Here is a 24,757-nt window from a genome sequence, read left to right as displayed (position 1 = left end):
CAAGTCCCAGCCTGGGTTCTGGCCAGCTTCAAGTCATAAATGCTGTCAGTTTCACTTGTCCGTGTTCAACTTGAAAAGCCACATCCATGTCCCCCCCACCCCAGGAACCAATCAACCTCCCTGACTCATCCTGCAAGACTCTGCTGAAACATCACACTGCTTCTCTCTCGACTCCAGCACCTCCTTACATCGACAAACCACTGCCCTGAATCCCCGGCACAGGTGTCTGCAGAGGGCTGCTTGTGCCCAAGACCCCCCCAACCCCTTCTGGGGAAACTCGTGCTCTGAGAAGCAGATGCCAAGGCAGGACTGACTGTGCTGGGATTGTTTCGAGGGAGGAGGCTTGTGAGAGAGAAAATGCAGCCGTCAGATTGTGAGGTCCATGTAACCTCAAGTGAGGTCAGGAGAGAGGTAGGGAAGTTGGGTGTCCTTGACTGTCGTGGGGACTCCTCCGGAGAGCTGCCCTTGTGTGGAGCCCTGGGTGTCCCTGGGCTGAGCCTGCCTGTGTGTCATTGGCCAGTCATTGGCTGGGAGCAGCTTTCAGGAACTGGGCTCAGCACTGAGGCAGGAACGTGGTTCATGGCTCTTTGGCCGCTGCCCTCAACCTTTCTCTCCCTGAGTTGGAGTTACAGTGGGGAACTCTCTTTTCACAGCCTTCGCCGGTTCTCTCCGCATCAAGTTACCCTGGCTTGAGCTGATTGCAGGGAGAGAAATGACCCAGTGACCTTGCCCATGGGTGATGGAGGGAGGGATGGAGTCCTTGAGTCAAGGGCAGTCATGATGGGGCGAGTTTATGGGAAACTCTGCCCAATCAGGGTGTTCCTTGTCAGATGGGTTTGCCTGGTCCAGCCAGAATCTCCCTGGGGCTGTGGGGAGGCTGAAATGGGGACACGGACGTGGATCCCTCCATCAAAGGACCAGAATCTCACCCTTGAGGACTCTGGGAGAGTGGAGTAGAGACTGTAGAAATCCAGCCTGGCTGGCTGCAGACTGGTTTCCCGTGCTTCCTGATGCCCATGTGTCCAGGAACAAACTGGCACCTGCCAGGGCCATGCTAAACTACAGGCAGAAATATTTATTGAGAGCTTGTCATGTGTCAATGATTTTTTTTTCTTTTTAAGGCTGCACTGCGGCATATGGAAGTTGCCAGGTTAAGAGTCGAATTGGAGCTGCAGCTGCCGGCCTATACCACAGCCACAGCAACACCAGATCTGAGCCACATCTGCCACCTACACCGCAGCTCATGGCAACGCCAGATCCTTAACCCACTGAGTGAGGCCGGGGATTGAACCTGAATCCTTACGGACACTATGTTGAGTTCTTAACCCACTGAGCCACAATGGGAACTCCAAAAACTTTATATTCAATATTTCATTTGTCTCATTTAGCCTCAGAATCCTAGGCCTCATGACAACTAGCATCTTACCAGGCTGCCAGGCTGCTAGGCGGGGTTGCCTCCTCTCTGGTTTTGAGTCTCCCTGGGAACATGATGGCCCAACCCTTAAGGATGTATCGGGGTGCAAGATGCATCCTGGAGCATCACCATTACGCCAGGATTCTTCTTTTCTTTTTCAGCTGTGCCTGTGACATATAGAAGTTCCCAGACCAGGGATCAAACCTGTGCCATAGCCGTGACTCCAGCTACAGCAGTGACAATGCTGGTTCCTCAACCACTAGGTCACCAGGAAACTCCTTTTCTTCCTCTTCTTCTTCTTTTTTTCTGTCTTTTGTCTTTTTAGGGGCTGCACCTGCGGCACATGGAAGTTCCCAGGCTAGGGGTCCAATTGGAGCTACAGCTGCTGGCCTATGCCACAGCCACAGCATCGCCAGATCTGAGCTGCGTCTGTCGGCCTACACCACAGCTCACGGCACTGACGGATCAATCCTTAACCCACTGATCGAGACCAGGGATCGAACCCGCAACCTTATGATTTCTAGTCGGATTCATTTCCGCTGCTTCACGGTGGGAACCCCCCCTTTTCTTCCTCTTCTTGATGTGGTGATAATGCTGGGAACGTTGTATAATTCAACCAATAAGTAAATGTTGAAAACCTTATGTTTGTATCAGAAGAAACATATTATGGAGGACAGAATTCACAGATTTTCAAGATTGAATTAGAGTCCATAAAGGTTAGCATTGGTGCTGCCTGTTTGGGTCTAGACTTTCAGACCCTCAACTATATGAGTTCTTAAAATTATTTGAAACATTAAAACACATATAAATAATGCATGAAATATGGAGTTCCCGGAGTTCCCATCGTGGCGCAGTGGTTAATGAATTCGACTAGGAACCATGGGGTTGCGGTTCGGTCCCTGCCCTTGCTCAGTGGGTTAACGATCCGGCGTTGCCGTGAGCTGTGATGTAGGTTGCAGACGTGGCTCGGATCCCACATTGCTGTGGCTTTGGCGTAGGCCAGTGGCTACAGCTCCGATTCGACCCCTAGCCTGGGAACCTCCATGTGCCGAGGGAGCGGCCCAAAGAAATAGCAAAAAGACAAAAAAAAAAAAAAAAAAAAAAGAGAGAAATATGGAGTTCCCGTTGTGGCTCAGTAGAAACAAATCTGACTAGTATCCATGAGGATGAGGGTTCGATCCCTGGCCTCACTAAGTGAGTTGGGGATCCAGTGTTGCTGTGAGCTGCAGCATAGTTTGCAGTCATGGCTCAGATCCCGAGTTGCTGTGGCTGTGGTGTAGGCCGGCATCTGCAGCTCTGATTCAACCCCTAGCTTGGGAACTCCCATAGGCTGTGGGTGCGGCCTAAAAAGACCAAAAAAAAAAAAAGGGGGGGGGTTAATTTGCGAGGTGCAGGCAACACCCCGAGGCGTGGGGAGGTGAGGGGGGTTGTGTCCTAAAGCAGGTCTACACTGTGGCCAGAGGAGCCTCCTCCCATGGGAGACATTTCTCACCCCACCTGCAGGTGAAGGATCTGGGTACCACTCTCGTGGGCCACTGGTGGAGGGTGGCTCCAAGGGGTTTCGTTCTCCGGCGTTTGTAGCCTGCTTTCACAAGGGCAAGGTCACCCTTTGAGGCTCCGGATGCAGCTGCTGCGGTGGGAAGTCTCTGGAGGCACAGAGGAGGCCTGAGGGACCAGAGGATGTCCATCCACCCTCTGACTCTGGCTTCGAGTCTCTGAGTCTCAGAGGGCCTCCTGAGGTTCAAGTGAGGCAGGGGGAGAGCTTCTAGGGGATTCTCATTTCCTGGATGTGAGCAAGAGAGAGAAAGGGAGTGGCACGGGGGTCCAGTGGAACTGACATGGGAGTGACACAGCAGCAAAGCAGACTCCCTGGAAGTTCCCTGGGGCTGAGTCACCCCTGCTGTGAGGACCAAGTTATTCTCTCTGGCCCTGCCTGCACCTGAGGGTCCCGGAGCAGCATCCCAGGCCTGGAGAAAGGAGTGTGTAGGTGGCTTCATGCACTGTTAGTGCCTTGCGCTGAATCTGCAGGTCCTGAAGCAGAATGGATTTCCCAGGACTGCTGAGGGGTTTGGCCGGGATGGCTGGGTTGCTGTTGGGAGAGGTTGGAAGCCTGTTGCCAGAGACAGCTGTTGTATTTGGCCTGTGTGCCCAGTCTCCTCCCTCCTTCCTTCCTTCCATCTTTCTTTGTAGAGCCGCATCCACGGTAAGTTCCCAGGCTAGAAGTCAAATTGGAGCTACAGCTGCCTGCCTACGCCAGAGCCACAGTGACGCCAGATCTGAGCTGCATCTGTGACCCACACCACAGCTCATGGCAATGCCAGATCCTTAACCCACTGAGAGGCCAGGGATCAAACCTGCATCCTCATGGTTACTAGTCAGGTTCTTTTCTGAGCCACAAAGGGAACTCCCCATCCTTCCTTTCTTAATAGGAGCTTCAGCAATGATTCGACCAAATTGCTAATTTTATGAGTGAGGAATCTGGACCAGCCACAGGTGTTAGTTTCCAAAGCAATATGGCAAGTTAGGGGCAGAACAAAGATCAGGAAATTTCTTTCCCAACTCCTAGTTCAGAAATCTTTTTGAGATACACCGCTTTTGGATCCCAGTACAGAAACCATATACTTAAAAAAAAAAGTATATATATATATATATATATATATATATATATATATATATATATACACAATTTTATTTATTTGTTATTGACTTACAATATTATATTAGTTTCAGGTGTACAATATTAGTAATTCAATATTTTGATAGATTATTCTCCACTTAAAATTACTACAAAATAGTGGCTCAATTTCCTTGTGTTGTACAATATATCTTTGTTGCTTATCTATTTTATACATAGTAGTTGGTATTTTTTTTTTTTTTTTTTGTCTTTTTAGGGCCGTACCCGCAGCATGTGGAGGTTCCCAGGCTAGGGGTCGAATCGGAGCTGTAGCCGCCAGCCTACGCCAGAACCACAGCAATGCCAGATCCGAGCCTCATCTGTGACCTACACCACAGCTCTCAGCAACGCCAGATCCTTGACCCACTGAGCGAGGCCAGGGATTGAACCCGAAACCTCATGGTTCCTAGTCGGATTCGTTAACCGCCGAGCCACAACGGGAACTCCCGTGGTATTTCTTAATCCGATATCGTATCTTGCCCCGACCCCCTTCCCTCTCACTATAGGTAATCACTAGTTCGTTCTCTATATCTGTGAGTCCTATATACTTTTTTAAAACCTCAGATGCACAGAATTGGATTTTGCATAACACTGCATTGGTCCACTATTATCAACTGGTCCAGTATCCCCCTCTTGTCTTTTGTTACCTAATTAGTAAAAAATATGAGCATCTGTGAATCCAGCACCTGACCCAACCCATGGATCAGTTCTAAGAACTATGGGGCTCTTCCTGTTTCAGCCACTGCCTGCCTGTTAAAGGGAACCATTAGCTTGGATTTGTGTTTTCATTTCCTTGCTCTTTTTTTCTTTTCCTTTTTTGGCCACGCCCATGGCATGCTGAAGTTCCTGGGCCAGGGATCCAACCCGAGCCACAGCAGCAGCCTGAGCCACAGCAGTGACAATGCTGGATCCTTAACCCCCTGAGCCACCAGGGAACTCCATCATCCTTCTTTTAATTATCACAAATGTCTTCCGTTTCATTTTACTTGTTTCTGAGCTATATAAAAGAAGAATGAAAATATTTTGTTTTCTGGGACTGACTTGTTTATTAAAAATTTTCTGGGAGTTCCCATGTGGCTTGGCAGGTCATGTACCCAACTAGTATCCATGAGGATGCGGGTTTGGACCCTGGCCTCTGTCAGTGGGTTAAGGATCTGGTGTTGCTGTGAACTGTGGTGTAGGTCAAAGACAGAGTTCAGATCTGGCATTGCTGGGACTGTAGCTGGCAGCTGCTGCTCTGATTCGACCCCTAGCCTGGGAACTTCCATATGTCACAGATGTGGCCCTAAAAAGCCCAAAAAAGAAAGAAAAATTTTCTTGTCATGGAAGTTTCAAGCCCATAGAACAGAGGAGTAGAATGTCATGCCCATCAGCCACCTTCAGTAATTATCAAGATTTTGCCGTACTTATTTCATCTATCATGTTTTTCTTTCTTTTTTCCTGCAAATCTTGGACATCTAATCATTGCACTGAAGGCTTTCCTACTCTTGATGTAAATCTGCAGAGCACATGTTAAAATAAAAAGCCACCTTTTCATATTAGGAGACATAATTTTTTTTTTTAATTTTGTCTTTTTGTATTTTAGGGCCGCACTGGTGGCATATGGAGGTTCCCAGGCTAGGTTGAATTGGAGCTGTAACCTCCAGCCTACAGCAGAGCCACAGCAACACCGGATCTGAGCTGCATCTGTGACCCACACCACAGCTCAGGGCAATGCCAGATCCTTAACCCACTGAATGAGACCAGGGCTCCAACCTGTGTCCTCATGGATGCTAGTCGGGTTTGTTAACCACTGAGCCATGACAACAACCCAAAGACATAAAATTTTTTTTGGTCTTTTTTGTCTTTTCTATCTTTTCTAGGGCCGCACCTGAGGCATATGGAGGTTCCCAGGCTAGGGGTCGAATCGGAGCTGTAGCCACCGGCCCACGCCAGAGCCACAGCATCGCGGGATCCGAGCTGTGTCTGCAACCTACACCACAGCTCATGGCAACGCCAGATCCTTAACCTACTGAGCAAGGCCAGGGATCAAACCTGCAACCTCATGGATTACTTGTCGGGTTCATTAACCACTGAGTCATGATGGGAACTCCTTTTTTTTTTTTTAAATTTCCTTGGTTCTCCTAGTGGTTATCTCTCATTAAGTCACCAGCCTCTCTGCCAAGTGTCTCAGTCTCCTCCAGATACTCCAAACACACCACGGGTTCCACCCAGAGCAGAATCTGGCCATCTCACCTCCTATCTCCCTGCGGCCACAGCCCCCAAGGCCATCACTGCCCCCTTTTCCCTGGTGCGGAGGCCACACTTTTTTTTTTTTTTTTTTGAACTTATTCTTCAAGCCACAGCAGCTTGATTTCTACATGTCCCACGCCTCTGCAATGGTCTTTTCATGTCTGTGTTGCTAAACCCAGTGGATACTCTTCTGTTTTCATCTTTATATTTCATCAGATTTCACATGGGGGCTCTGACTTCCTTGAAGCAGTTCCTCTCTCGTGTTTATCATGCCTCTGCCTTGGTTTTCCTTCTCCCAGAAGCAGATCCTGAGACAAAGTCTCAAGTTGAAGGCAGGAATCACTGGCAAAGGGCTGGGGAACGAAAGCAGCCAGTAAAGGGTGCATCTAAAAATTTCATTTAGTTTTAGGGAGTTCCCTTCGTGGCTCAGTGGTTAACGAATCCAACTAGAAACCATGAGGTTGCGGTTCGATCCCTAGCCTCACTCAGTGGGTTAAGGATCGGATGTTGCTCTGAGCTGTGGTGTAGGTCACAGATGAGGCTTGGATCTCGAGTTGCTATGGCTGTGGCATAGGCCAGCAGCTGTAGCTCCGATTTGACCCCTAGACTGGGAACCTCCATGTGCCACGGGTGCAACCCTAAAAAGGCAAAAAGACAACCCTCCCCCAAAAAAGAGAAACTTGATATATGTATGACTGGGTTACTTTGCTATATACCAGAGAATGGCACAACATTTTAAATCAACTATACTTCAATAAAACTTTATGGAATTTCCCATTGTGGCTCAGCAGGTTATATACCCAACTAGTATCCATGAGGATGCGGGTTCGATACCTGGCCTCGCTCAGTGGGTTAAGGATCTGGTGTTGCTGTGGCTGTGGCGTAGGCCAGCAGCTGCAGCTCTGATTTGACCCCTAGCCTGGGAACTTCCATATGCTGCAAGTGTGGCCCCCAAAAAGAAAAAGAAAAGGAATTTTTGGTTGTATTTTTGATATTTTCTATTTTTTCCTTAGCATATCATGATCAGAGAATATGGCATGTATCATTTCTGCCCTTATGTGGCATAAGATTGGAATAGTTTTTGTAAAAATATACTTCAGTGCTTAAAAAACTATATTCTACCAGTCAGAATGGCCATTATTAATAAGTCCACGAGCAATAAATCTTAGGGTGTGGAGAAAAGAAAACCCTCCTACACTGTTGGTGGGAATGTAAATTGATACAATCACGATGAAAAGTATGGAGGTCCCTTAGAAAACTAAATATAGAACTACTAGTAATCCCACTCCAGGGCATATGTCCAGACAAAGCTATAATTCAAAAAAAATACATGGAATCTTATGTTCATTGCAGCACTATTCACAATAGCCAAGACATGGAAAAAACCTAAATGTCCACCGACAGATGAATGGATTCAGAAGATGTCATACATATATACAGTGGAATATTACTCAGCCATCAAAAAGAATGAAATGATGGCATTTGCAGCAACATGCATGCAAATAGAAATTCTCATACTAAGTGAGGTAAGTCAGAAAGAGAAAGACAAATACCATATGATATCATTTATATGTGGAATCTGAAATATGGCTCACATGAACCTATCTACAGACTAGAAACAGACTCACAGACATGGAGAACAGACTTGTGGTTGCCAAGGGGGTGGGGGGAGAGAGTGGGATGGACAGGGAGTTTGGGGTTAGTAGATGCAAACTAGTATATTTAGAATGGATAAGCAATGAGGTCCTACTGTATAGCACAGAACTATAGCTAGTCTCTTGGGTTAGACCATGGCAGACAATATATATATGTATTCAGTCACTTTGCTGTATAGCAGAAATTGGCACAACACTGTAAATCAACCATGCTTTAATTAAAAAAACCCAAAAAAGTATATCCTATTTCTGAACGTTAATCTTCCACATATATCTATTAATGCCACCATAGTTGTCTTGTTCAGATCAATCACTTAAAATCCCATATCTAGAACTGAATTTGAATTTGTTCCCCATTTCTGCTTTCTGACTGTTTCCAAGATCCACCTATGTTGTTCTAACTGGACATGATTCCAACCTTTTCTCAAATACCAGCTTGTTTCTAGACTCAACGCTTTACCTCTGAGGCCTTCCTAACTCTCTGCTGCCCCTTCCCCAATAACTTTCCTTATCAAGATTCTGGAGGAGTTCCCAGGTGGCTCAGTGGGTTAAGGATCAGGTATTGTCACTGCTGTGGTTTGGGTCACTGCTGTGGTAGAGATCAACCTCTGACCTGAGAACTTCTGCATTTCCAAAGAGGGGAAAAAGATTCTAGAAGTAGACTCCTCGGTCATGGCTTTTCTATTCCCACTGCTAGTTGCCCACCTCCCCTTTTAAATCACACTTCCTCTTGCTCTCAGTGAGCAGGAAGTGTCTAAAACCAGATGTTCCTCTTTTTTAGACACTGTCAAGATCCAGCCTCCTTCCCTTCCCTACCCATGGCCCTGACACTCAGTTTTTTGGCCACACGATTGCTCCAGTTTTCTGTTGCAATGGTTCTTGCACTTGTCTATCTGCAGAGTAGAATTTTGAGAGTAAAACCACTGGGGAACCACTTGCTCTATCTTACCTAGGCTTCGTTAGCCTATTTATGACCAGGGAAAGAAGGTTTCAATGCGAACTAAAGAGCTAGGGGCTTGACTCATCCTGCAGTAATATCTTTGGCGCTTCTCACCACTCTTTCCTTTTTCTACCTCTTCTTCTAGTGGGAGATTTTTTTTTTTTTTTCTGTTTAAGGCCACACCCATTGTTGCAGGACTTACTACAGGGAGACAGGACACTGAGGCCTTTTTGCCAGGAAGCAGCGTTTATTTGTCGGCACTGGCTCAGTGGATTCCTATCCAAAGCCTGAGCCCTGAATGCAGCTGGGCGCTGTCGTACATACTCTCCGTTATTTTTTCTTTGGCACTTTGGCCCCTTTGTTCTCCTTATAAGGTAACATACAGTCTGTAAATTCTACTTGGATGGTCTATGCTACAAAGTTGCACATGGATACTGATTATGTCACAGTGCCACAAAGTTGCGCAAGCATGCAAAGATGCTGATGATTGTGCCCGTTGCCTTCCCTTTGTTCTGGGAGGGCCCCTACGGCACCCTGGCACATGGAGGTTCCCAGGCTAGGGGTCAAATTGGAGCAGCAACTCGGGATCTGAAACACATCTGCAATCTACTCAGCAGCTTGCGGCAAAGATGGCCCCTTAACCCCCTAAGCGAGGCCAGGGATTGAAGCCACAGCCTCATGGATACTAGTTGGGTTCTTAATCCACTGAGCCACAATGGGAACTCTTTTTTTTTTTTTTTCCTTTCTTTTCTTTTCTTTTTTTGCTGCACCTGTGGCATATGGAAGTTCCTGTGCCAGGGACTGAACCCATGCCACTGCAGTGACCCAAGCTCCTGCAGTGACAACACTGGATCCTTAACCCACTGTGCCACAGGAGAACTCCTGAACTGTCTCTTCCTATTCATATTGGACAGCAAGAGCTGTCCTGTGTGTCTAAATAAGCCCCCTGATATTCTCTCCTTTTTCTTTGGGCTCTTTGCTCTACTTCATGTTGATTTGTACATATTCCATCTTTCGATTTTGTGTTAGGCTGTCTTTTGGAAACTGTGTCATATATCCACTTGGATAGTCTTCCACTGTGTAAAACTTAAAATCTCTGTATCAGTTGGGATACTTTTGGTTGCAAATGGAAAAGTCAACTCAAAATGACTTAAGCAATGAAAAGAATTCATTGACTCATGCAACTGGAAAGTCAACAAGTAGAGAGGATTTCAGGTGTAGTTTGATCAGAGCTTCACATTTTCAAGAGGGATCCGGCCCTGTGTCTGTGATATGTTGGCTCATCATCAGGTGGATTTTATTCACAGTAGCAGAAATGGCTGCAGTGGTAGCAAGTTCCATGTTACACTGGGAAGAACAAAAGCATCTTCTTCCTTAGATCCACTTTGATTGGTCTGGGTTAGGTCGCATGTCCATCCTGAAACCAATCACAGAAGTCAAGGGTATGGAATATACCAATTGGCTTAGTTTAGTTCACCTGCTCCACCCTTGGAGCTGGGACGTGAAGTCAGTTTTCCCCAAACCACAGAGTCTTTCAAATGGGAATTGAAAGTTGCTGAAAAGGGGGAAACTGGATGATAGGAGGCAACCACAAATGTCCAAAAAAACTCCACCAAAATTGTGATGTGGCTCATCAAAACAACATTTACTGAGTTCCAGCTAAAGACAGTATTGGGCTCTGAGACAGAACCATGAAGAGGACACAATCCCAGCTCTTAAGTGAGGTAGAATCTATTATTCCCTGAGAACATAAACTCTCTGAGGGTAGGGATTTTTTTCTTTTCTTGTTCACATGTGTAGTTCAGAGCCTGGAACAGGAGTTCCCGCCGTGGCTCAGTGGTTAACGAATCCGACTAGGAACCATGAGGTGGCGGGTTTGGTCCCTGGCCTTGCTCAGTGGGTTAAGGATCCAGTGTTGCCGTGAGCTGTGGTGTAGGTCGCAGACTCGGCTTGGATCCCATGTTGCTATGGTTCTGGTGTAGGCCGGGCTACAGCTCTGATTTGACCCCTAGCCTGGGAACCTCCATATGCCATGGCAGCGGCCCTAGAAAAGGCAAAAAGGCAAAAAGACAAAAAAAAAAAAAAAAAAAAAAAGGAAAAAGAAGGGAGGAATGGATGCTGAGTGTCCTAAAAACAGCAAATGTCCACTATTGGTAAGTAATATGATTTCTAATTATATTATAAGGAAAAGGAGGCTCAGAGGTGAATTGCTCAAAGTCACACAGCTAGTAGAAGGCTGAGGTAGGGACTGAACTAAGGTCAGCTGCTGTGATCTTTTTTTTTTTTTTTTTGCCATTTCTTGGGCTGCTCCCGCAGCATATGGAGGTTCCCAAGCTAGAGGTCCAATTGGAGATGTACTCACCGGCGTATGCTAGAGACACAGCAACGTGGGATCCAAGCCGAGTCTGCAAACTACACCACAGCTCATGGCAACGCCGGATCCTTAACCCACTGAGCAAGGGCAGGGATCGAACCCACAACCTCATGGTTCCTAGTCGGACTCATTAACCGATGAGCCACGAATGGGAATTCCAGCTACCATGATCTTAACCACGATGCCATGTGGCTTCCAGTGGCTGACTCTGACCAGGTTTGTTTATGGCTTTCTACCAAAGAGGGTATAAAGATGGATTTAGCGGGAGCCCTTTTTCCTGTGGCTTCGTGGCCTTACTTGGCCACAACTTGGGGGGCAGGCTTTAACAATGGAACAAAAAACTTGAAGTTGGGATTGTTGGAAAATCACAGACACATGGTTGTCACTCCTACAGGGTACTTCATCCTCCGTCCGGCCATGCAGAACCCAAGTGGTTCAGACCACGATCAGTGGCCCCCTGGGGTATGATCACCTCCCTCTCCTCTTGCACCTGTTTGGGGGAACAAATTCCTAAGTGCCCAATCCTTTGTGTCCACCCACATGCAATATTAATCGTGAGAAGAACAGCTGTAATCCAGGCAGGTTTCATTGTCTACAGTGAACACCCTGGGCGAGGGGGAAGCTTGGTGTGAAGATACCTGGGGCTCAGGATTTCCCGTTGTGGATCAGCAGAAACGAATCTGACTAGCATCTGTTAGGATGCATGTTCGATCCCTGGCCTCCCTCAGTGGGTTAAGGATCTTGCATTGCTGTGAGCTGTGGTGTAGGTCGCAGACGTGGCTCGGATCTGACTTTGCTGTGGTTGTGGTGTAGGCTGGCAGTTGTGGCTCCCGTTGGACCTCTAGCCTAGGAATCTCCAAATGCCAGGGCGCGGCCCTAAAAAGACAAAAACCAAAAATCAAAACAAACCTGGGGCTCAGATGTGAGGATGTGTGGGGGCTGGAGTAACAACTGGAAATGACCCCCAGAACCAGACTGCTCTTCACCTCTGTCTCAGAGGCCTGAGCTCCCTCACGGTGTCTCTGCTCCATTCTGTGAATAGACTCTCCAACTCCCTCTCCGTTACCTCTACTCCTCCCTGACTTCGTTTGCCCCAGGCTTCACCACCACATTCTGAGGAGGGGGTGGGGAAACCAGTCACGGAGGGGCGGTGTCAGCCCCTCTTGTCCATCAAGGCTTTGCCTTAATCTCATTGGTCAGAATGGAGTCACAAGACCAGACACGGGAGCAAAGCAGCCTGGGAAAACCCGCAAACAGCTTTTCCAGGTTCTACGCACCGGCGAGAGACACAGGAGAGCGAGCGGAGGTAAAAGATGGATAAGCCTGCTGGGTGGTTGAGACAGTTTGTAAAATAGCTTGAAACTATAAAGCTCTCTGCAAACATTGGCTTCAAAATAGAATGCATGCATGTATATAACCCTTTCGGAGAGTCCTTTGGCTGTATGAAGCGTCCCAAAGGGTGCATCTCATTGGTCCCATCATTTCGTCCTAAAAACTGTATTTGAAGAATTCCAAAGATGCAAAAAGGTGTGTGTGTAGAAAGTTGTTTAATGCAGCATTGCGTTAAAGCTGTGAAATTTCTCAGCATAATGGGATCGTCTGTATACATTAAAATAAGCCCTGTAGGAGTTTCCGTCGTGGCGCTGCAGAAACGAATCCGACTAGGAACCATGAGGTTGCGGGTTTGATCCCTGGCCTCGCTCCGTGGGTTAAGGATCCGGCGTTGCGGAGAGCTGTGGTGTAGGTCGCAGACGCGGTTCGGATCCCACGTTGCTGTGGTGTAGGCCGGCAGCTACAGCTCCGATTAGACTCCTAGCCTGGGAAACTCCAAATGCTGCCTGTACGGTCCTAAAAGGATGAAAGACAACAGCAACAAAAAGGTCCCATAAAGCTGCACGAAATATCTGTGCTAAAATGTTGTATAACATAACCATGGAGTTCACGTTGTGGCTCTGCAGCTTATGACCGGGATTAGTATCAGTGAGGATTCACGTTAGATCCCAGGCGCCGTTCAGTGGGTTAAAAGATCTGGTGTTGCCCTGAGCTGCAGTGTACATGGAAGACTCAGCTCGGATCTGGCAGCGTTCCTGTGGTTGTCTTGTAGGTGGGCAGCTGCAGCTCAGATTGGACCCCTAGTCTGGGAACTTATATATGCCTTGCAGGTGTGGCCTTAAAAAAAAGAAAATGCAAACAAAAAAACCCCCCAAAACCCATGATACAGATTCAAATCTACTTTTTTTTTTTTTCTTTCTTTTTTCTTTGGCTGCCTGGTGTGCCATGTGGAGTTCTGGAACCAGGGATCAAATTCCAGCTGCAGTTGTGGCCTGTGCTGCAGCTTCAGCAACTCACTGGATCGTTAACCCACTGGATCCTTTACCCACTTTGCTGGGTGGGGCATTGAATCCTTGTCCTAGCACTGTAGGGACACAGCTGACCTAGTTGTGCCACAGGGGGGTCTTCAAACCTACCTTTTTTTCATGACAAGTTTGTAAATAATATCTGTGCAGGGAGTTCCCATCGTGGCGCAGCAGAAACGAATCCATCTAGGAACCTTGAGGTTGTGGGTTTGATCCCTGGCCTTGCTCAGTGGGTTAATGATCTGGTGTTGCCATGAGCTGTGCTGTAGGTCGAAGACGTGGCTTGGATCTGGCGTTGCTGTGGCTGGGTATAGGCTGGCAGCTGTCACTCCGATTCGACCCCTAGCCTGGGAACCTCCGTAAGCCAGGGTATGGCCCCCCAAAACAAAAATAATAATAATAACAATATCTGTGCAGAAAAGCTGATGTAGTAAGCTGGTGGGATTGTGTTGTTGTTTCTTGTTTTCTTTCATATTGTCAAAATCCTGTTTGTAGGGTTAATACAGTGGAGAGAAAGAAATACAATTACAGTGACTTCCTAGGCCTGACCCAACCCCTTAGAGGTTGAACAGAATCAGATGTCTTAGGACACGTCTGACTCACGCTCCAGAAATGACCTTTCCTGAAGGGTTTGGGAGAGGTTGGTGCCATTTGACCCTTTACATCTACCCCTCACCCTTGGAAGCGAAAGAGTCCACATAAAAGAGCTTCTAGTTCGGAGTTCCCGTCGTGGCTCAGTGGTTAACGAATCCGACTAGGAACCATGAGGTTGCAGGTTCGATCCCTGCCCTTGCTCAGTGGGTTAAGGATCCGGCATTGCTGTGAGCTGTGGTGTAGGTTGCAGACTCGGCTTGGCTCCTCCATTGCTGTGGCTCTGGTGAAGGCTGGTGGCTACAGCTCCGATTCGACCCCTAACCTTGGAACCTCCATGCCGCGGGAGCGGCCCAAGAAATGGCAAAAAGACAAAAAAAAAAAAAAATAAATAAAAAAGCTTCTAGTTCTTCTCCTCCTGTGATGGAAACACAATTTACTTCCTGTCCCAATTCCAAGATTTTTTATTTGTTTGTTTGTCTTTTTAGGGCTGCGCCCGCAGCATATGAAAACACCCAGGCTAGGAGTCGAATTGGAGCTACAGCTGCCGGCCTACGCCATAGCAACGCAGGATTCGAGCCACACCTGCGGCCTATACCACAGCTCACAGCAATGCCAGATCCTTAACCCACTGATTGAGGCCAGGGATCAAACCTGTGTCCTCATGGATGCTAGGCAATTTGTTTCCGCTGAGCCACAACGGGAACTCCTCCAATTACAAGAATTAATGGTTTTCTTCTCTTTCTGCTCAGGTCAGGCCCTGGGCTACTTCTGCTTTGGATGAGAAGCAGGAGGAAGTATTTCAGGGGTGGTGGCAGAGCACATTTGTCCCTGCCCGGCAGGTGACCTCTGAGCAGCCATGGTCTTAGTGTGATTTTGCTGGAAATACCCAAGACTCCCACAAAGCCTGTGGTAGGACTTCTTCTTTGGCCTGCCTGGCATTGGCCCCCTGCTTGGACAACTGAGAGAGCACAGGTGGAAAAGCCTGGAATGCTTCCAACTGAGCAGTAGGCAACTTTGAAGACAGTGTTCCCTTTACGTGTCATGGGGGCCATGCCAACCATGTCATGGTCAACCCAAGACAAAGTGGGTAGCATAATTGTAGCTAATGATGACTGACAATTCACTAGGTGCAATTTAACAGCTATCATCTCATTTAATCATCGAACAAGTAGTTCCCATTGTAGTGCAGCGGAAACAAATCTGACAATCCATAAGGACGAGAGTTCTATCCCTGGCCCTGATCAGTGGGTTAAGGATCCAGCATTGCCGTGAACTGTGGTGTAGGTCACAGATGCGGCTCAGATCTGGTGTGACTATGGCTGTGGGCATAGGCTGGCGGCTGTAGCTCGGATTTGGCCCCCCAGGAACTTCCATATGCCGTGGGTGCAGCTCTAAAAAAAAGCAAAAAATAAACTAAAAATCCTCACAACCACCCCAGGGCGAGTACAATTATCACCATCATTTCCCAGATGAGGACAGTGAGTTTCTGAGAATCACTTGCTCAAGACCACGCTATAGACCTAGGATTTTCATCCCCCTAGTCTGGCCCTAGACATCAAAGGCTTAACCAGATTGTTGAGAGTGACTCTAGGGTGGAAATTTTTTTGGCCGTTCAGTGTAATGGAACAAAAGGAGTATGTTGGTACTTCCCAGAAGCTTCTCAGGAGGATAGATCCTGTGGGGCCAGTTCCTTTGAATGTGGTACCTTCGGCAAAGTGGAGGGGTTTAGACAGAAGTAAATTCTCTAGGAGTTTCCATCATGGCTCAGCGGGTTAAGAACCTGACATAGTGTCTATGAGGATGTGGGTTCGAACCCTAGCCTCGCTCAGTGGGTTGAGGATCCAGTGTTGCTGTGAGCTGCGGTGTAGGTTGCAGTCGAGGCTCGGATCTGGTGTTGCTGTGGCTCTGCCGTAGACTGGCAGCAACATCTCCGATTCGACCCCTAGCCTGGCAACGTCCATGTGCTGCAGGTGTGGCCCTAAAAGGATAAAAAGAAAAAAGAAGTAAATTGTCTGAGTAGGCGAGGGAAACAAGATTTGGAGAGACAGGTCTGGGAGACTGTGCTGGAAGGGAGCAGCCGTGATCATGTGGGGCAATGGGAGATGGACACTCTCTCTTTGGCCTTGGCGAGTAGCACCTCGATGTAGACTCTCAGTTCCCAGACTGGGGCCGGAACCTGGGCCACATGGGTGAAAGCACCAAATCCTAACCACTCGACCACCAGGGAACTCCCTACCTTTGTTCTCTTGAGAGCAAAGCCAGAAGAGTTTGGGAGGAGAAGCACAGCAGAGAGGATGTGGAAAGTTGAGTCTAGCGAGTCATGTGACAGCAACCCCAGGTGTTTGCAGGCGGCGAGGGGGTGGGCCCGGCAGAGAGCTGGGGGCAGAATGCGCCGGTCAGAGGGACCAGCCCGTGTGCTGGTGTATGGCCATGAGGCCAGCCTGGCTGGAGCAGAAGGAGCCAGCGGGTCAAAGAAACGGAGCTGAGCTCAGAGAGGTAAGGATGGGGGGCGTGGGGGGCGATAGATCCCGCGGGGCCTTGTAGGTTTGGACGCCCAGCGAGGCGAGGAGCCTTTGTCAGCTTTTGAGCCGAGGAATAATCTGTGCCTTGTGTTTTGAAGGGACCCCTCTGGCTGCTGTGTGCAAAACTGACTGTGGGGTGTTGGGGGAACGTGGAGAAGCAGCGGGGCACAGTCAAGCCGACTTACGGCCGCAGTCCAGGTGGGACGGTGGTGGCTTCCGCAGTTTTGTTCACAGACACGTTTGTAAGAAGGGGTCAAGGTTTTTGGGCATATTTGAAGGTAAAACCGTAGGATGTCCTTATGACGTGCAGTCTGAACAAGCTGCGAGGACGTTACGGCTGTGGATTGACTCTAGGGGAATAGCTCCGTCATTGCGCCCCACCCCCGACACCATCACCCGGGCAAAGGCTTGAACCACAGCTTGCATGAGTATTGGCAGAATGCCTGTGATCTTCCTGGCACGGAGGATGCAGAACTGCCCTGGGGCCACCTCCTGCTCGCCCCCTCCCTCCCTTAGGAGGCTCTCTGGAATTAGGGCTCTCGTCCCAGGTGCTGACATCCTCTGTGAGGCTTTATGCCTCACCCCCACCCCTGCCTACGCCCCAGTAGAGCTACAGATTAAAACTGCTTTGTTGGAGTTCCTGTCGTGGTTAACAAATCTGACTAGGATCCATGAAGATGCAGGTTCGATTCCTGGCCTCACTCAGGGGGCTAAGGGTCCAGTGTTGCCGTGAGCTGTGGTGTAGGTCACAGACATGGCTCGGATCTTGAGTTGCTGTGGCTGTGGTGTAGGCCGGCAGCTGTAGCTCCGATTCGACCCCTAGCCTGGGAACCTCATGTGCTGCAGCTGTGGCCCTAAAAAGACAAAAAATAAACAAAAAAACTGCTGCTTTGTCTGTTAGTGTAGAGTTGAGCCTCTTTTTTTTTTTTTTTTTTTTGGCTTCACTTAGAGCAGGGGTCCTGGGCCAGAGATCAATCCCAAACCACAGCAGTGACTTGAGCCACAGCAGTGACAATGCTGGATCCTTAACCCACTGAGCTACCAGGGAACTCCTAGCCTCCTTTTTTTTTTGTTTTTTGTTTTTCCCAAGTAGCATCCTTTCTGATGTGTGGGACAGCAACCCTGGGGAGATTTGGTTTTGCTGTCTATGTAAGCGGTAAACTGTCTGAACCTAAAAGTGGCTCCCTGAAATTTTCGGGCCTCGGCTTAGCTTAGCCTTGTCGTGTGTGTGTGTGTGTGTGTGTGTGTGTGTGTGTCTGAGATGGAGCCAGCTCCCTGAAATTTTCGGGCCTCGGCTTAGCTTAGCCTTGTCGTGTGTGTGTGTGTGTGTGTGTGTGTGTGTGTGTGTGTCTGAGATGGAGCCAGCTCCCTGAAATTTTCGGGCCTCGGCTTAGCTTAGCCTTGTCGTGTGTGTGTGTGTGTGTGTGTGTGTGTGTGTGTGTGTGTGTCTGAGATGGAGCCAGATGGGGGAACAGGATGGCGAGTGGTGAGGTGTTCCATTCTGGATACACTTGGTTTGCAGAGCTTGTTAGCTGTGAGCTCAGGAGAGAGGTCTGCGATGGAGACAGAAACCCAGGATCGTCAGCACACAGGTGGTGCCTATAGCCCTGGGGGCACCTAAGAAAAGAGATAAAAAAGAGGCCCAAGGACAGAGCTGTGGGTGTTCTCCTGACGTGGTTGGGGAGAAAAGGAGGGATGGGCCAAAGAACCTGGGAGGAGAGATGGAGGTGAAAGAGAAGCAGAAGAGCGGGGGTTTGGGGGGTGGGTGGGTGGGGTTGGGGGCGGCTCCTGGAGGCCAATGTACAAAGTCATTGCAGAAAGGAGTGGGTACATGTCAAAAGCTGCCACACTGTGGAATCCCTTGAGATTGAAAACCAACTTTTTTTTTTTTTTTTAAGAGCTGGACACGAGGCATGTGGAGGTTCCCAGGCTAGGGGTCAAATCAGAGCTGTAGCTGCAGGCCTACAGCCCAGCCACAGCCACTCAAGATCCAAGCTGCATCTACAACCTACACCACAGCTCATGGCAACGCTAGATCCTTAACCCACTGAGCGAGGCCAGAGGTCGAACCTGTGTCCTCACGGATGCTAGTTGGATTCGTTTCTGCTGCGCCATGATGGGAACTCTGAAAACCAGTTCTTGAGTTAAGCACGTATCCTTGGTGATGGTGATGAAAACAGTTTTGGTGAAGTGGAGGCCGGGGTGGGGCAAACGCTGGATTGAAATGGGCTCAAGGGAAGGTGGGAAAAGCGGACCCGGGCACAGCAAAGACAGACAACTGTTTTGGAACCTGTTTTGCAAAAGGGAAGCAAAAAATGGGGCAGTGGTTGGTGGGGGGTGTGGGATCAGGTCAAGTTTGCTTTTTCATTAAGAGAAACATATTAGTTCTGCTAAGGATCTCAGATTTCTATATACATACCCTGTGTTCATTCCATTGGCCTCATGTTTGTTCGTTTTAATGGTCGAACTCGTGGCATATGGATGTTCCCAGGCCAGGGACTGAATCTGAGCCACAGCTGCGACCTTCGCCACAGCTGGGGCCACTCTAGGTCCTTAACCCCGGCTCTGGGCTGGGGATTGGATCTGCGCTTCAGCTGCTGCAGAGGCAGCTCTCGGATCTTTCATGCTCTTTGCCACAGTGGGAATTCCAAGGATTAATTTTTTTCTTCCAGAACCAACCCCAGACTTGTGCTTATCTGACTCGAGGGCATTGCTCTGTTTAGGCATGTCTGGCTATGGAATGGAGTTTTGTGGTAAGGTATGCTTCACAGCTTTCTAGGCTATTCTTGTGTGTTTTCTCTTCCAAGTGAATTTCAGATTCAGCTTATCAAATTTGATAATAATCCTGTTGGGTGAGGCTACACTGACTTACTGAATAATTGGATGGAGAACTGCTGTCTTTATAATGTTAAGCCTTGTCACTCATGAATATGGCCTCTCTATTCTTTTATGTCCTTCAAGAAAGACTAAAGCATTCCCGTGGTGGCTCAGCGAAAAACGAATCCGACTAGTATCCATGAGGATGTGGGTTCGATCCCTGGCCTTGCTCAGTGGGTCAGGGATCCAGCATTGCTGTGAGCTATGGTGTAGGTTGCAGATGCTGCTCGGATCCTGCATTGCTGTGGCTGTGGTGTAGGCTGGCAGCTGTAGCTCTGATTCGACCTCTAGCCTGGGAACCTCTATATGCCGAGGGTGCAGCCATAAAAAGCAAAAAAGAAAAAAAAAAAGAAAGTAACAATTTAAAAAATACATAGTTCCTACATATTTCATGTTAGATTTATGCCTAGGGTTTTTTTTTTTTGGGGGGGGGAGCTTTTTGGTGTTATGAATGGTGTTTTTCCTATTATATTTTCTAATTAGAAAATTAATCTTAGCTGGTGGAGTTCCCTGGCGGCTCATCAGGTTAATCTGGTGCTGTCACTACTGTGGCACAGATTCAGTCCTTGGCTTGAGAGCTCCCACATGCCTTAGGTGCAGAAAAAAAATAGTGTTAGCTGAATAAGGAATGCATTAGATTTTTATTTCATTCATTTATTTAGTCTTTTTAGGGCCACACCTGTGGCATATGGAGGTTCGCAGGCCAGGGGTCAAATCGGAGCTGTAGCTGCCGGCCTACACCACAGCCACAGCAATGCAGGATCTGAGCCGTGTCTGCAACCAACACCACAGCTCACGGCAATGCCGGATCCTTAACCCACCGAGCGAGGCCAGGGATCGAACCTCGTCCTCCTGGATGCTCGTCAGGTTCGTTAACCGCTGCTGAGCCACAACGGGAACTCCCCGGATTAGATTTTTATATGTTGATCTTGCCGAATAAGATTAGTTCTAGCAAGTTACCGGTTAATGGTCTTGGGTTTTCATACTTTCTGCAAATGATGACTTTTTTGCCCACTGAATCTGCTGCAAGTAAGAGATACAGTTAGGATTGGATGTTGCCACTGTGCATCATTTTTGCGCTTGGGGAGGCAACAAAGGTTTCTTCTCTTTGAAGTGGTCTCCACAGAGTTGGGCTGTGGGTTCTGGATACCCAGATTCACTCAGACTCGAAGAGAAAATAATTTCACAGCAGTGACATGTAATACTGGCATCTTGCATTATATTGACTTGGGTAGAAAATAAATGGGCAGGAAGTTCCTGTGGTGGCACAGTGGGAAAAGGATTTGTCTCTGTGACCTCATGGATTTGAGCTCCCGCCCAGGTTGAGGATCTGGCATTGCTGCAGCTGTGGTGTGGGTTTTGGCTGTGCTCAGATTCCCTGGCCTGGGAACTTCATATACTTTGAGTGTGGCCAAAAAAAGAAAGACAGAGAGGAGTTTCCATTCTGGTTCATTGGTCATGAATCTGACTAGGAACCATGAAGACACAGGTTTGACCCCTGGCCTCACTCAGTGGGTTAAGGATCTAGCATTGCTGCAAGGCGTATTGTAGGTTGCAGGTGTGGATAGGATCCTTTGTGGCTGTGGCAGTGGTGTAGGCTGGCAGCTACAGCTCTGATCTGACCCCTAGCCTGGGAACTTCAATAGCCAAGATATGGCCCTAAAAAGCAAAAAAAAAAAAAAAAAAAAGTTTTCTAACTCTGGAGATTTCTGAAAACAAGTCGCAGAAAAGGCTAGTAATAAATCTGGCCACATCAAACATAAGAACTGCCCAAGAGAAGTGAATATTAGAATTAATAATAACATCTAACTCATAGTTTGAATGCGAGTATCAGAAGAGGTTATATCTGTAAATGGCCAGGCAAGTGGTGGTGTTTTTACCTTCTGATCCTCTAGCGAGGTGCCTTAGCTCTATTTAGATTGATTTGTTATTAGGAATACTGCTTCGCTCAAATTATTTCAAGTTTTGAAGATTTTGTAGCTGAGTCCATGATTGATGTCATCACTGATCACGAAAAGACTGGTTCTTTTTTTATTTTTTATTTATTTTTATTTTTTGCCTTTTAGGGCCGCACTCGCAGCATATGGAGGTTCCCAGGCTAGGGGTTGAGTCTGAACTGTAGCTGCTGGCCTATGCCAGAGCCACAGCAATGTGGGATCCAAGCCATGTCTGCGACCTGCACCACAGCTCAAGGCAATGCAGGATCCTAAAGCCACTGGTTGAGGCCAGGGTTTGAACCTCCCTGGTCCTCACCAATACTAGTCAGGAACTCCTTTTTTTTTTTTTTTTTTTTTTTTTTTTAATTAAAGTATAGTTGAGGGAGTTCCCATTGTGGTGCAGCAGAAATGAATCTCATGCATGAGGATTCGAGTTCGATCCCTGGCCTTGCTCAGTGGGTCGGGGATCCGGCATTGCCATGAGCTATGATGTAGGTCACAGTTGGGGCTCAGATCTGGCATGGCTGTGGCTGTGGCATAGGCCAGCAGCTACAGCTCCAAGTCAACCTCCATGTGCTTTGGGTGTGGGCCCCCCCCCCCAAAAAAGAAAAAGCAATGTTCTGTCAATTTCTACTTTACAGCAAAGTGACCCAGTCATATACATTCTTTGTCTCATATTATCCTCCGTCCTGTTCTATCACAAGTGGTTAGATATGGTTCCCTGAGCTGGACAGCAGAACCTCATGGCTTAGCCGTTCTAAATGCAATAGTTTGTATCTATTAACCCCAAACTCCCAGTCTATCCCACTCCCTCCCCCCTCCCCCTTGGCAACCGCAAGCATGAACAGACTGGGTCTTTAATGTCCAGGTTTGATCCCTGGCCTTGCTCAGTGGGTTAAGGATCTGGTGTTGCCATGAGCTTCTGTGTAGGTCACAGATGCGGCTCGGATCGGGCGTTGCTGTGGCTGTGGTGTAGGCCGGCAGCTGCAACTCTGATTTGGTCCCTAGCCTGGGACCTTCCACATGCCGTGGGTGGGACCCTAAAAAAAAAAAGAAAAGAAAAAGATAACCAGAAAGTCTCTGCAGGTTGGGCAGTCTTTCTGAGATTGTGGCTATGCCTTTAAAGATAAGTGGGCGCTTGGCCAGTGTTTAGGAGGGGCCGTGGTGTCCAAGCTCTAGCAACTTCCTGTGATGCTCAGAGTGTGAAAGCTTCTTACCAAAAATAAACCCAGCTTATTTCTTAAACTATGTCCCCACACACCCTGGCTGGTATCTTTTTATCCTGTGCTGATGGCCTGATTTTCTTTTTCTTCAGTCCCTTTGCCTACAAACAAGTATAGGTACTTTATTGTTTATTTATTGGTGTTTTTCTTTCTTTCTTTTTTTTTTTTTTTTGTCTTTTTGTCTTTTGTTTTTTGTTGTTGTTGTTGTTGTTGTTGTTGCTATTTCTTGGGCCGCTCCCTCGGCATATGGAGGTTCCCAGGCTAGGGGTCTAATCGGAGCTGTAGCCACCGGCCTACGCCAGAGCCACAGCAACGCGGGATCCGAGCCGCGTCTGCAATCTACACCACAGCTCACGGCAACGCCGGATCGTTAACCCACTGAGCAAGGGCAGGGACCGAACCCGCAACCTCATGGTTCCTAGTCGGATTCGTTAACCACTGCGCCACGACGGGAACTCCTCTTTCTTTCTGATTATAAAAGTCATTCTTCTTTTGTATAAAAGTTTTAAGTACAAAATATATAGAGAGAAGAAAATTAAAATCACCCTGTGACAGGGAGTTCCTATTGTGGCTCAGAAGTAATGAACTGGACTAGTATCCATTAGGATGCAATTTCCATCCCTGGCCTTGCTCAGTGGGTTAAGGATCCGGCGTTGCCGTGAGCTGTGGTGTAGGTTGCAGATGTGGCTTGGATCTTGAGTTGCTGTGGCAGCTCCGACTCGACCCCTAGCCTGGGAACTTCCATATGTCGTGGGTTTGGCCCTAAAAAAAGCAAAAAAAAAAAAAAAATCACCCTGTGTCAGATTCAAGTGGACCACAAATTCTTTGACACAGCTCCCACTGAGAGATGAGATCTCTGTCCCTTTTACTTGTTTGGTTTTTTGGCCATGCCTGCAGCATGCGGATGATCCTGGGCCAGGGATCAAACCTGTGCCACAGCAGTGACCCAAGCCGCTGCAGTGACAGCTCCAGATCCTTAACCTGCTGAGCCAGGAGGACATTCCTCCTCTTTTTTTTTTTTTCCCAGAATATTTCCCCACAGTTTTATTGAGATATAACACATACCATTGTATGAGTTTAAGGTGTGTGACATGATGATTTGATACATGTCTATATTGTGACTTGATTACCACATCATCACTTCACATAGTTACAAATTATTTTTTTCTTGTGACAAGGACTTTAAGGACTATTTTGTCAGCAACTTTCGAATATATAATACAGCATTGTTTTTTTTTTATATCCAGAAGAATTTTAATTTTTTGTTAGAGTTGATTTATAATGTTTCTTCAGTTTCTATCGTACAGCAAAGTGACCCAGTCACACACAGTTCCCTGTACAGTAGGCCCATGGCCCATCCATGCCAAATATAACTGTTTGTTTTTTAATATGTCCCCTCTCTTTGAATGTGGCCGAGCTCTGTGACTGCTTGACCAGTAGATTATGATGGAAGTGGCTCCGAGACAGTTTCCGATCAAAACCTTAAGCGATTGGAAACTTTCAATTCTTTTCTCTTGGAATACATGCTCTTGAAACCTAACCACTATGCTGGGAGTAGCCCAAGCCACAAAGAGAGGACACATGGAGTTCCTCCAGCTGACAGCACCAACGGAACGCCTAGCCTGTAGCTGGCACCAGCTTCCAGCGGTGGGAGTGATCTATTTTCCACCCAGCTGAGCCTTCAAGGCCTCCAGCCCCACTCACAGTCTGACTGCAGCCACCTGAGACTCCCTACTGAGAACTGCTAAGGTCAGACAATCCATAGGACCACAAAACAATAAGAAGTTGCTGTTTTAGAATTGTGGTTGCCAAGAGGGAGGGGATGGGCTGGGAGTTTGGGGTTAGCAGATGCAAACTGTTTATGTATATGTATAACCGAATCACTTTGCTGTACACCAGAAACTAATACAGCATTGTAAATCAACTATATGTCAATAAAATCAATTAGAAAGAAGCTG

General features: G+C 47.7%; 1 protein-coding gene across 8 annotated transcripts in view; it reads left to right on the top strand.

The window, feature by feature from the left end:
* Positions 1–12,545: 12,545 nt before the first annotated feature.
* The window catches only part of ITGAM (integrin subunit alpha M), a 55,449-nt gene continuing 43,237 nt past the window's right edge, over positions 12,546–24,757 (top strand). For 2 of the 8 annotated variants that reach the window (XR_014840284.1, XM_085016894.1), the window contains exons 1-2: positions 12,546–12,595; positions 19,435–19,520. Coding sequence is in view for 2 of the 8 variants with exons in the window: in XM_085016894.1 (XP_084873020.1) it covers positions 19,498–19,520 (23 nt within the window). In the remaining 6 variants the exon portion in view is untranslated. Of the gene's footprint in view, positions 12,817–19,434; positions 19,521–24,757 lie in introns of all 8 variants that reach the window. The other 6 variants (XR_014840287.1, XM_085016895.1, XR_014840289.1 and 3 more) reach the window with 3 other exon arrangements.

The sequence above is a fragment of the Sus scrofa genome, chromosome 3, assembly GCF_054392235.1.
Source record: "Sus scrofa isolate SSC_HxYL_T2T_F1_AM1 chromosome 3, Sscrofa_HxYL_maternal_Yorkshire_Landrace_v2.0, whole genome shotgun sequence".
In the NCBI taxonomy this organism is placed as follows: Eukaryota; Metazoa; Chordata; class Mammalia; order Artiodactyla; family Suidae; genus Sus; species Sus scrofa.
This window is presented reverse-complemented; position numbering and strand designations above follow the sequence as displayed.